This window comes from Anser cygnoides, chromosome 1 (genome assembly GCF_040182565.1).
Source record: "Anser cygnoides isolate HZ-2024a breed goose chromosome 1, Taihu_goose_T2T_genome, whole genome shotgun sequence".
NCBI classification, from domain to species: Eukaryota; Metazoa; Chordata; class Aves; order Anseriformes; family Anatidae; genus Anser; species Anser cygnoides.
Window position 1 is genome coordinate 104,878,083 of NC_089873.1, and position 12,767 is coordinate 104,890,849.

Consider the following 12,767-nt stretch of genomic DNA (forward strand, 5'->3'; position numbering starts at 1 on the left):
CACCCATCTTTTTTCCCTTGCACTTCAGCCTACAAACACCACTGCTGAGGAATAATACCTCTGTGCACTCACATTCTGCTGAAATAATATACATGTAGTTATCCACTCACCTGAATATAGACAAATGGAAACTGTGGGGAAAGAACAAAGGAAAATCAGAGTTAGAAATACAGGTTGCCTGCAGATGGAAGTAATTTCCTGATTTGGACTGAAGGGAATAAAAACAACCTTCTAAGAGGTCCTCTGAGTTCTTTTCTGTACTTCCTTAGTTCTTGATAGATAAGAGAATCTCTTCTACAATATTTTAGAGCTCCAACTTTTTGTCTTACCACAATATGAATATGTGAAAAAGTAAGAGTTTCTGAAGAACTATATGAGGATCTGACTGACAAATAAGCTAAAAGGTGAACTACACCAGTGACCAATTTCTTCAAATCAAGTCATTTTCATGCTGCTCTCTGTCTCTAAGCATGCGGTTGCACCCACTGCCAAAAACATCTACACATCTGTCACTTTCAACAGAAACTTGCCTCACCCATTTTTTCTCTAATGAATTCCCTGCCTACATGCTTGCTTATCCACATACATTCCTTTGGTAATCTGTTTCTAAACATCTAAATCCCTTTGAAAAAAGGGGCTAGGTTTCTCAGTCAATGGAGTCAGATGGATTGTGTCCCAGGACCAGATATGACATATGGGATGGGTCAAGGATGGTGTGAATAAGAAAGGATCATTTGCTTTAAATGCTCTCTTTGGTGGTTCTGGATGAGGATAGTAATGGTATTAACAGGGAATTACACCTCCCGGTTAAAAACAAGGAATTATGTCTCTACCTTCTCATTCAGTGGGTGGAAGTCCTTGTCCAGAGAGACGATCCGAAATAGAACTGAAGAGTGTAATGGAGAAGAAGGAAATTCCACTGTTAGATTTGTAGCCATTACCAGGAAACGTCAGTGTTTCAATAACTTATAACTCAGATTCACTTCACTGTTCAACAAACTCTGAACTGAGATCCCTAAGTTATAGAAGCAATTAATTTAGGCTCTCTCTTTCAGATGGTGATAGATAGGATAGGATAATCAGTTCTTGGCCAAACTGAATTGTCCCTTGGGAGTGCTTGTTCTGCTCTGTAGATTCAGGTGCAGCCAAGAGAGACTATGCTTTGAAGTCATCCCACATTTGTGCCTTTAGCTGATTCTGTGCCACCTGACTAAGATGCTCTGCCTGAAGGATGGAAAACAGCAATGACAAAGGTACCACATGCCCTAGATCTCAGCTGACAGAAGTAAGATTTACTGTTGGCTGTAATTCCCCCCATGAAGAAGTCTGAAAACTTTAATGAAAGTATGAGTCCTCTGGGGAATGAAGCCCAGACGATTTTTTGCTGTCAGAGTTAACATCAACCCAATTCTCTGTACCTGTCTGTCCGGGCTTGTAGATGGGTTTGTCTGTCTGGACAAAGACCAAACTCTCAGAATTCTTGACCAGCACTGACTTGCGGCTTCTGAACTGCAGGGTCTCCCCCTTCACCATCACAGTGAGAAATGCCACTGATGTGCTATTGGATTTTGGGACCTGAGGAAAATGAAGAGAATTATTACTTTACTGATTCATCTCATTGGACTGAGCCCTTGGAGGACAGAATATTAGCTAGGTCTAAAACTTCTCTGAAGGGATGCCAAAGGCACAGGGCCAGAAACAAGAGTAAGACATGACTTTCTGATGTGAACTTGGAGGGCTCATTGAGGGAAATGGTTGTCCCCTTCTACTCCTTACTAGTGAAACCCACCTGGAGAATTACATTCAGCTCTGAGGCCCCCAGTTTAAGACATGGATCTGTTAGAGCAGGTCCTGAGGAGGCCCATAACAATGATGAGAGAGAGGGCTGGAGCACCTCTCCTATGAAGACAGGCTGAGAGTTGGGGTTGTTGTCTTCTCCATTTCCTTGCATTTTCACTATGCTTCTTCAGCCTGTCCTTCCAATACTGGAAGCCTTTCCCTACCGTCATCTATAAGCTTTCCTCAAAGAAATATTAAAACTGATCTTGCTCCATCCTGTGATTTATTAAAATGGAAATCTACCCAGATTCATTTTTTGTGGGTGGTACCAGTTGCTTACATTACTCTCCAACCACCAGGAAACAATTATGAATATGCCCCAGAAGGAGACAAGATAACCCCATGGACTTCACTTTCTTTTACCACTTCCCCATCTTCTATGGTTCTCATTCCACTTCAGTATTTTTCCTCTGAGGCTTAACGAGATCAAACCAAGATGGGTTATGTTCTACTTTAAAGTCAAAGTTCTAGGATGAATCATCCCGAAAGAGTTCCCTAAGCCCTGCATGCACAAAAATATCATGTGGAATGCAGAATTTGAGGAAAATTGTTCCTCATAAGGCTATCACAGTCAGTTTTCCACATCAAATTCTTTTTTTGTTTGTTTGTTTGGCTTAACTTAGAAACTTCCAACTGCAGTGTCTTATTTCTCATCTCTGAACTGTTTAGTAATACTACGACTTAGCAATAAGCACAAAGGATCAGCCTAAAGGGATTAGATACTCACAGAGAAAGGGATGCAGGTGAATATATCCTTCTCCGACACCACATCATCAATCAGGCTCCTGTTTTCCCCTTGATGCTCAAGCGTGGCACTCAGGGTCACAGACTCGTTCAGGTGGGTCAGCTGAACACAGACTTTCTCAGGAGCATCGGTGTGTATCAGAAAGGGCAGCAGCACCATGTATTGCCTAGAAAGAGGGGGGAACCAAGGATCAGAATTGTGAAGTGGTATAAAGAAAACAGTATTAAATGAAAGGAAATTAACAAATCAGCAAGCCTAATCCATTACTGTCTCTGTGAGCTCCAGTGCATATACACATGAACACATACATTTTATTTTGGGTTTATACATGTTAAATTGCCTAACTAATTAGCCTAAAAGCAAGAAAATGCTTTCAGTAGAGGAACTATTTCTATGCTAATAGACAGCCCTTTATAAAGGCTGTTTTGTTCAGCTTCACAGCAGGGAGTAAGGATGGCGTGAAAAGTTCCAGGCTGTTAATTGATTTTTGTGTATCCCACAATCTCTTATTGAGACTCAAAGGCATTAGCTAAAAAAGGTTGAAAATTCAGCAGTTACAGGGTTGAAAAAACCACCTACTTCTGTGGCTGCTCCTGTTTTTGCTTATCCAGGTTTCCAAACCCTTCTCACGCTGAGCAAAAATGTGAGTGCTTGCAGTTTGTGACCTTATTAAGATGAGCACACAAAGGATTTCAGAGAGCAGTGGTTTATTGCAACAGAAGTGCACTTGCATCTTCAAAGAGCTTTTGACAAAGGTCCCTCACAAAAGACACGTAAACTAAGCTGCCCTCCAATAAAAGGGATAATTTTACTAATTTTTATTAATAAATCCAATTATTAATTCTGATGTGGATTAAGTGTTTAAAAGATAGGTTGTAAATGGTAAGAACAAATAGTGCATTTGTACAGCAGAAGCAGGTCACCATGAAAATCTGTGTAGAGACCCCTGTTGTTCAGTCTACTTCTAAGTGATCTGGGAAGTAAAATTTTTCTGATAATTATCCAGGGTAAGAAAATGTTGAAAAGTGAAAAAATTGTGAACTAGTTGTGAAAAACTTTTATCTGTATTGTGGGACTATAGCAAATATGGCAAATTAACTCTTCATTAAGGGAAAAGAATGATTCAGGGAAGAAAATAGCACCCCGACAGTATATACTATCAAGTATATCATGCATCACTTAGTGGGCTATTACCACTCAGGAATGAACTCTGTTAAGCACTCTTCTAAAATTCTCATTCAGTGATAAGTGACAAATGGATTGTAATGAACTATCCTTAAATCTGTGATCATAAAGAAAGAAGATAGATAGATAGATCGTAAAGAAATAGAGGACAAATCAGAACACATAATTTTGCCAATGTGTAATTGCATCCACATCTCGAATATGGTATGCTGTTTTTTTTTTCCCATTTCAGAAAGGGATTTAGAAGAAAGATTCAATGAAAGATGGTCTGAAATCTGGAATAATTTTTATAGGAAGTGACACTACAAAGATTAAGATTCTTTAGCCTGGAAAAAAAGGAATGAGAGAAAGCTGTTATGCACAAAGGATTCCTAAAGTATGGTTTGTTCATCATCTGTGACAATAAATGTACTAAACAACACCATGTAAAAACATTAACTGACACTTTTAGAAAAACAAAATGAAGCAGAACTTCTTCACTAAGGTGCAAAATTAAATAAAGGAATCTAATGGTAATAGGTACTATAAAGTCCAAAGTATAATTCTGGTATGACTAGCCTGTGGCTCTTGAATCTTCTGGTTTTCTCATGCAGTCCAAGAAGAGCAAACATACCCAGATTGCATCATGTGATAGACAGCAGCTGACTGTCCTTCCCTGGGTAAAGAACAAAAGGAGCCAGCAGGTACCACTGAATTTGATAATTAGGGCCCTACCTGCATGTGCAGCCAAGTGCAGACCCTTAGAAAGAAGCTGTCAGTCCCAGCTGCTGGTAACTCTGGGATATGGTTTGTACCCCATGGTCCCAGTTACATGAAATTTGTTATGAGACTCATCGAGGCAAGAAGACCTGCTACTCTTGATAGGAAGGTTATCAAAAATGGCCTGGGTAAATTCATTGCCCAGAAAGGGCTAGAAAACATAGGGCCACAGATGTAATCCCTGCTACAAGAAGACCTTGCACTTCTGATAAATAGAAGCTCCATAAGGGTACAGCAGGTGGAAAACTCAGGCACAGTACCTGCCTTACTCCTTTATTCTGTCCCACAGCACCTATCACTTACCACTTCTTGTGTGATGCAGTGCCATTTTTATGGACCTGGTATTCCCTGTTCCCTGTGTACATTCAAGCTCTTCAGCAGCAGGTCCTGGTGGCAATTCAATCTGCAAGGTATGTTAATCACTGTATGGGAGGAAACCTTGGGTCAGCACTGTTTAAACTGCTTTGCTATGGACCCTCCACTGGGGCAGGCTAATGTGCACCTTACCAGATAGTTAATAAAAACACTTTGTAAAGATCACACAGTCACAAGTGACCTAGGAAAAAGTATGGTGGTGTACTAACAGCTTTGTTGAGGGATGGAAATCATACCCAGGGCATCAGAATGAAGAAATGCTTACTCGCAGGACTGAGTGTATTCAGGCAGAGCTGATGTGAGAAGTGTACAAGTAGAGTGGTCTCCCTTCAGCCCTGCGGAAAGAGATAGTTGGGTACATTCCAGAGCTACATTACTGCCCCGGCTCTGAGCTTTTGGGCCCTCCTAAAACTACTCTGAAGACAGTGGGACCTAGGGAGTACCATTTCCCTCAAAACCAGGCAATGGGATAAAGCATGGTAAGGAGCCAGCAGGCACCTCTGGCCCCTATTCGCAGCTGCAGAAGCAGTGAAAGGAGGGACCTCCAGCCACCCAGGGAATGACTTACAGCTTTTGATTATGCTGCACTAACTAGCTGCTTGCTACATCACTACCCTTCCTCCATAGCCTTCTCACCACAGCTTCACCCTACGTCCCCTAATCTAATTTTCCTTGCATCCTGTCAGTGGCAATGTGACTGCAACGTCCAGTCTACCGAAGGGACAGCGTGACCTAGTTCATAGGGAATTTGGCTTTATTCCTCCTCCTGTTCACTGTTTCACTGAAATTTTGGCCAATGCACAGAACTTCCCCCTATGCCAGCTTCACGGTCTTTGAAACAAGGTTATGAAATACGCTGTTTATAGACCTCCCTTCAACTGTTTTGAGATGTGTTGGTGAAAAGGGCTAAATGAATTAAAGTACTATGAAAGCTTTAAATAGTCTGGGTCACACAGTCCATATACAGCCATTCCAGGACGAAATGCTTCTGGGCTACCAGAAGAGACCTCACCAGCCTCGCTGCCAGCAAGGTTGGCAGTATTCTGAAAACAGAGGCAGTGACTCCATCAGAAGCAGGCAACAAGGAGGGATAAGGGACCCTAGAGAAAGTGGCTGACTTAAAAATGCTAAGTTTGTCTATACGGAGAAGGTAATACTCTAGCTTACGATGGACTAGCTTAGAATCATAGAATCATAGAATACATGATTCTATGATTCTTGATACTTCCATGTATCAACTCTCAGCTGCTTCCTGGAACAAACATTCAAGCAAAGAAACCACTGAGTTTCATCAGCTCTGTCAATCTGTATCCATATCTGTCAATTCAAATACCATCATGAGCAAGCACTTTTGGCTATCTCAAATATATTCCCAAACATTATACACTACATTGTAAAATAGCTTACATGCACAACCACATATCAGAATAGGTGAACAATGCCTACTGTTGAATTCTTCCAGAATAGATCCAGAGTAAGAAAAAAAGTCCTATTGTCAGTATGCCGCAGTATCGTACATATATATATATATATATTTGTTTGTTTGTTTGGAAAGGACATTTGGATGTCTCAAGCCAACTTCTCTCCTGGAAAAGGAAGTTGCAATGGGTCACCCGTTCTGATGCTGCAGTAACATGGTGAATAAGAGTTTTATTTATTTTTTAATATCTAATCTGAACCTTAATTGTGTCTCCTGTGCAGATAGCCACTTCTGAAACAGAAAGAGCAACAACTGTTGCTGCTTATCAAAGCTATCTCCCTGTGCAAGATGCAGAACGCAAATCTTGGTTGGAAGCTTCATTTTGATTTGACTTGGAGGTCTTCCGTTCTAGGGTAGCTTCCCTCCTGTGTTATACACAGCATCGGATCAACCCTGCAGCACACGGTACCAAGTGTGAGTGAGATCCATTATTCTCACACATGCCTAGCAATTCACTACTCAGACCACACTGTCTACCTCTTCCCTGACTGCTTACTGCACTCAGCTCCTATCTTTGTTCTGTGATCCCAAATACACCTCTCCTCCTCACACCTTTCTCATCCTTTCCTCTTTCTCCCCTCCCAAAATGATGCTCAGTTCAGAGAAAAAGAGCAGCATGTTGCCTATGCGAGGAAAGGACCAAGCAGTTTCCGTCTGATCTTTGGCAGGGATATGAACAAGATTACCGTGGAGACACTGGAGAGCTTTGCCTGACCCCAAAGCAGACTTGGCTGGCTTATCTACCCCAGAAGCAGCCAAATAGGGCAGGTGAATGAGGGACTGATGGTGAAGTGTGAGTCAAAGGTCCTTCAGTTTTGAGCCAGTCACCACTTTACCTCTGACCACACAGTAAGCAACAGCAGTGTTGCTGCACCTCCTGCTGCAGCTACTAGTGCTCATGCGGTGCTTGTCGGCACGAGATCTCTAGCAAGCATCACAAGACCAGCTTCGGAACCACAGAGGAGAGAACCGTGGCACAGCAAGAGGCACGCTGTGACAGCAGCAAGAGTCTAAAGAGGGAGATTGCTCTGCCTGGACAAGAGGCTGCAGAACCCTCTGTGGTAGGTGAGGCTGAGGTGGGGAGGCCAGGCTGATCTGCCCTTGCAGAGCTTCTCCTTGGGGCCCTCAGCAGTGTGAGTGCTGCAGCCATGCTCCTCACCTGCAGAGCCCCGGGGTGGACATCCCAGGGGAGGGTGCCAGCGCCAGACTCCATGCTGGCGGAAGGGAATTTAGGTCACAGATCCTCTTTGGGAACAAGCACGTCTGATGCTGCCAAGGGAAACAAACTGGGATGAAAGAAACAGGAGAAAGGGAACAAACCAGCTTGAAAGAAACAGGAGAACGCGGAGAAATGACTCAATGATCAAAACAAGGATACTACGGGAAAGGTAAGTACATGCATGCCCACAAAAACTCAGGCACCTGAAGATTTCTAGGTAAGAATATATTTAGGCAGAGATATTGTTCTGAACCAGGGCTGGACTAGCAGGGGAGTACCGAGGGGAAGAGGGAACACTGGCAGAGATGTGCAGGAAGGTCAGGGCTGGGCTAGTAGTGGGATGCAGGGTAGGAATGGGAGAAACTGGCACAGCTGTATAAAGAATGACAGAAAAGAAGAAAAATGACAGAAAAAAAAAAAAAAAGGAGCACTAAGACCTCCCTCCCCCTTCCATATGTGTAGCTTACGGTTCTGTAGTGGGAGAGGTATTTCCAGGGAGGAAGAAGAGGAGAAGGAGGAAGATATCTGGTTTGCCAAAGAGCCAGTCCTTCCCCATGGTGCAGAGCAGGACTGTGGTGACTCAAGCAGACATCCAGTCTGGTCCGGTGCTGTTGTTTTCCTGCACCTTGTAATTCCCCTCCACTCTCTGCTGGGTCAGCCCCTTTTTAACTGCTCTCTGCAAACAGCCCAGGGGCTAGAGGAGATAAGGGCTGTGGGCCAGGACCCATCCGGAAATGGGGAGAGGCGAGAGGCGTATAAGGAGGAGCTGGAGCAGAGGGACAGTATTTGGCTAGAGACTTTCAATGTGGGGGAAGGGTGTTTATTGGACAGTACTTATATTAGAAATCTTCGAACCATTCATACCCTGCTTTCTTTAACCCATCAGAGATCCACAGTCTTGGGGAAATGAACCAGGTTTGACACAAGGTTGCTCCCTGAGGGTAGCATCCAATCTCAGCGCTCGGACATCCAGTAATGCCATCTTTTGAAGTCAAAAGCTGTGTTTATAGGTATGTTACGACAAAAGGAAACCCACAGGCAAAAGCATTGCTCATGTTATATTAACAGAATACTGCAGTAGTTTGCTGACAAAGCCCCTAACAGGGCTGCTAGGTTAGACAATTAGTCAGTCAGGAATAAAATCCAAAGTGAGGTGACTACAGGTCTAGATATGGAAATATGTTGTTTCCACTGTGAACATGCATAAATATTAGGCAATGCCATCGGGTGGCATCCCTGCCCCCCAGCATGGTGATCATCTTCCACCATTCTGTGTTGCCTGCTCTTAGACTGCCTGGTCTGGGGTGAAAATGTTCCAGGTGCCCCAGGTGTCTCCCCTTTCCCTTTGCCAGATTCAGAGCTGTGCTGCTGTGAGTTGCATCCATAGTGAAAGTCACTCAGAAACAGCACTGCTCACTTGGCTTGGTTGTCTGTGAATATCTTGTTGCAACAGCTTATCCAGAAGTTGAATTTAGTAATTAAAAAAAAAAAAAAAAAAGATTGCTACATTCCAGCTGGTCACAAAAATGAAATACTCAGTCCAAGCTACCAGAACTCCCTGAGTAGCCTGACTTTGTGGGGTATTTGTATCAGCCCTTGGAAGACTGCAAAACTGCAGCTGTAGGGCTTCAGCTTGCCCTACAGAGTCTCTGCAATCAAAGAATCAAAGATTGGTCACGCTCTTATTAGAGATTTGTGACCCCTGTGAAGAGTCCTGTTGTGTATGAATACTCAGGAGATAAAATACTTTAGCACAAATCTTATTGAATGTGATTATATGAAGCCACATTAGTGGCAGAGGTTCTCTGATCTGTACAGAGGAACTGATAAGATCAGAACAACACTAATGGTTTGTCTGAATATTAAACTTTGAAATATAGTGAATGTTAAAACTGAATGTTAGTTTAACTACATAGTGTGTCTTGACTCTTGTGCTGACAGAAAACTGCAGGGAAGAGCAGTGTGAATGATGAGGAGAAATGTCTGAGGAGGAAAGGAAGTTTAAGAACTGTGTTCAAAAATCAGGCACAGTCTCTCATGGAATAAAGTTCAACACCTTTTTACAAACCACAAAAATAAGGAAAACAAACAGGAGGCAGCCAGTGCTAGGAATAAGTGTTATATAAGCGTGATATGAAAAAGGAATGAACATACACAGTCATAGAAACCAAAAGATTTAGCAGATTATCAGCTAGAGATGGAAATATTGATAAAATCTGGTTGTGTAACTATAAAGTAATAAAAGCCATATGGATCTTTCTCCAAAAATGCCCCCTATTGTCTGTCCTCTCCCTCCCATTTCCGTCTTCTCCAGTAAATAACTTGTGCAAAGTAGCAGTTTTCAAAGCAATTGTGTCCTGGATATTTGTTGGAAAACATGACTCACCCCACGTGTTCTGTTTTCATTCAGGATGTTGTGAACTGAAAACAAAAAGAAACCAGAATGGACACGTACAGTATGCTTTAAGGATGAGCATGTAAAACTAAAATTCATAGATCTAGAGGACTATCAGAAGCGGGGATTCAGCAGAGATCCTTCTCACTGCAATCTTTCTTCTACTCACCTATTTCCCATCCACAAGGTACAAAACATCTGTTTTTCAGTCCCCCAGGAACCACTCATTAGGTCTCTGACATCCTACTGCCCACCTTGCTCCACAAGCACTGACTGAGGCAGTCTATCTGGTACCTATCCCATTAAGCGCAGAACAATTGGTTTGAACTTGTACTTAGCTTGAAAGCTTTTTGGTTCTTTTTCATACCTGGAAGACAGATTGTGTATCTGAAGGACTGGCTACTTCTTCCAACAAGGGTAGCTGATCTGATAAGAGATATCTAAAGGAAACAAACCCAAAGCAATTTACTTAAAATAAATAAATAAATAAATAAAAAGCTTTACAAGAAAAAGCATTTGTACAAATTAACAGGATTAACAACAATACCCAGAAGGATAAAAAAAAAGGGTTCATTATTTTGTGGGAGACAAAATATTTCACAGGCTGTAGTGAAGAGAAGCTCCTCTAAAACTTATTAGGAAAACTCAGAAAGCGTGAACATTACAAAAGTCGCAACATGCAGATGAAGGAAGATATTCAATGAAATGAAGGCCCGTAAAAAGGCTTCATCAATTGAACTTCAAATTAAACTGAAAATATTAGAGCAAATAAAGATTATCCACTTTAGTAGCCTGTTGAATATCTTAATTTGACAGAAGGCTCTGGTGGCAGATTAACTGCCTTTCCTGAGTGCGGACATCTAGGCTGTCTAATATAACTCATATGAATTTCTGTGGTGTCCTATGAACAACTAAATCTATTCAGGTATGGTAAAGGCATCAACAAATTACCCATGTTTTAGTGTGCTTTGTAATGCATTAGGTTTTATAAATAGATTGTGACTGACTTTGTGTGATGCAAGGCAAGACCATTGGTAGTGCAAGCCCTATACGAAGTAGGGCTAATCCACCTTTCCCAACTTCTTATAACAAATATTACTTCTGTTTATACTTTTTGTCTTGCCTTAAAAGAAACCTATGCTGTCTGTTGCTAAAAAGACTGCGACCAAAGCTGTTAACCCTATGGTATGAGAAATCTGCAGCATGTCAGTCTGATGTTTATAGAGCACAGTGGAATGGGATCACTTGTTGAAATCCCACCATTAAATCCATCCAAGGTAATCAGTGAATAATATTAATATTGTTTAAATATATAACCAAGAAACTAGCTGTTTCATGTTGACAGATATGGTTTTGATATTAGAGAGAAATTAAGATGGTCCCTGATGTAAAGAATGAAAAGCTATTACATTTGTATTTCTCAGACTATTGCATGGAAAGGGTGGGGAAAAGCCGAAGTATTTACAAATGTGTCTGAAAACTGCATATGAGATAATTAACAATACTATTTATGACTCACGTTTTCTCTTTTCAGATAAAACTTCACCACATAAAGTCATAAAAAACGCATATAAAACTACAAATTTCACTTTATCTCTCTCTGTGATGTTATAATCCAGGCTCCCTTTCTCCTCAGATGAGATGCAAGCACCTCTTGAGGTGGTTCTGGTGGTCCTGAGGTTGGTGTTCAAGGCAGGTAGCATCAAGGGAGAGACAGGCTCTTCTCAGAGGTAGGCAGTGGCAAGAGCAGAGGCAGCGGGCCAGGCTGTGTCCAGAGAGACTCTAACTGAACAGACAGAAAAAATGCTTCCTCCGAGGGTGGTGCAGCAATAGAACACGTGCCCAGAGGGGCCATGGGATTGCCATCCCTGGAGACTGTCCAAACTTCATGGCACAAAAGTACCAGTACAGAAGAAGACCATGCTAACACAGCATAGGCATTTCAAAGATTTTTCCCATTTAGCTTTTGATGCTCATTCATTTAGCTACAAAATAGATATATAAATAAATAAATAAATAAATAAATAAATAAATAAGGTGAAACCCCAAATCACTGCCCCTCTGAATGACTTTGCAGGAAGAAGAAGTGGAAGACGACTCTGTCTATGCCACCTTTCCGGCTGGACCAGGTTGTACTTGCCTTGTGCCGCATCTGCTTACTGTGGTGGCTCTGCCATGGGGCTTGATCCTCCAGCTGTGCAGGGGGAACACTGGTCTGGATCCATTGGCGTGGTGGGCCAGGAGCCAGCTGGCTGAGCTAAAGAAGGGATAGGCTTTATGCTTAGCTCAGTTACTGATGTGCTGGGTCACACTGGGCAAGCCCAGGCCCCTCTCTGGGCCACAGCTAAGCCAGCTGTGATCTGCTGCTCAAGACCCAGTACAGATCTTTCCCTGGTGCAGAGAGCTGTAATTCAGCTGATGTGTTTGTACAGATTTTTGAGACGGAGGATGCTACAAGAAAGCAGGACAAGAAGTCCTGATAGAGTATTAGGCAAAGAAATAGGATACTCTTATGGTTAACCCTTTCCCATACACCTCCACATTGCACCTTGGTGGGCAGCGCAGAGTGTGTCACATTTATCCTTTTGGGTCAGGAAAAGGGGTATAAGCCATGATGCTGGAGAACAGGTTCCTTTTGAATTTAGGGTCCTGCTACAGAGCCTGCCCTGGCTGCATTACACCACTGCACTTCCCTCGTGTTTGGGGATACCCTGCATTGGACACAAGTGATTGGTAGGGAACAGGACAAGTCCTAAGTGCACAAGGACCT

The 12,767-nt window shown here is 42.4% G+C and overlaps 1 protein-coding gene and 1 long non-coding RNA gene across 2 annotated transcripts in view; one reads left to right on the forward strand and one right to left on the reverse strand.

Annotated features, from left to right (window-relative positions):
* Positions 1-8,342, reverse strand: part of LOC106048077 (alpha-2-macroglobulin-like) — a 41,385-nt gene extending 33,043 nt beyond the window's left edge. Inside the window, exons 1-5 of the mRNA XM_067005523.1 lie at positions 8,070-8,342; positions 2,567-2,750; positions 1,419-1,575; positions 834-886; positions 111-131 (exon numbers count right to left, since the gene is read on the reverse strand). Of these exons, the coding sequence (XP_066861624.1) occupies positions 111-131; positions 834-886; positions 1,419-1,575; positions 2,567-2,750; positions 8,070-8,158 (504 nt within the window). The 5' untranslated portion in view covers positions 8,159-8,342. The remainder of the gene's footprint in view (positions 1-110; positions 132-833; positions 887-1,418; positions 1,576-2,566; positions 2,751-8,069) is intronic.
* LOC106048085 (uncharacterized) overlaps positions 7,176-12,767 on the forward strand; it is a 59,796-nt gene continuing 54,204 nt past the window's right edge. Inside the window, exons 1-2 of the long non-coding RNA XR_010824806.1 lie at positions 7,176-7,771; positions 8,489-8,612. This is a non-coding gene — a long non-coding RNA (uncharacterized lncRNA). The remainder of the gene's footprint in view (positions 7,772-8,488; positions 8,613-12,767) is intronic.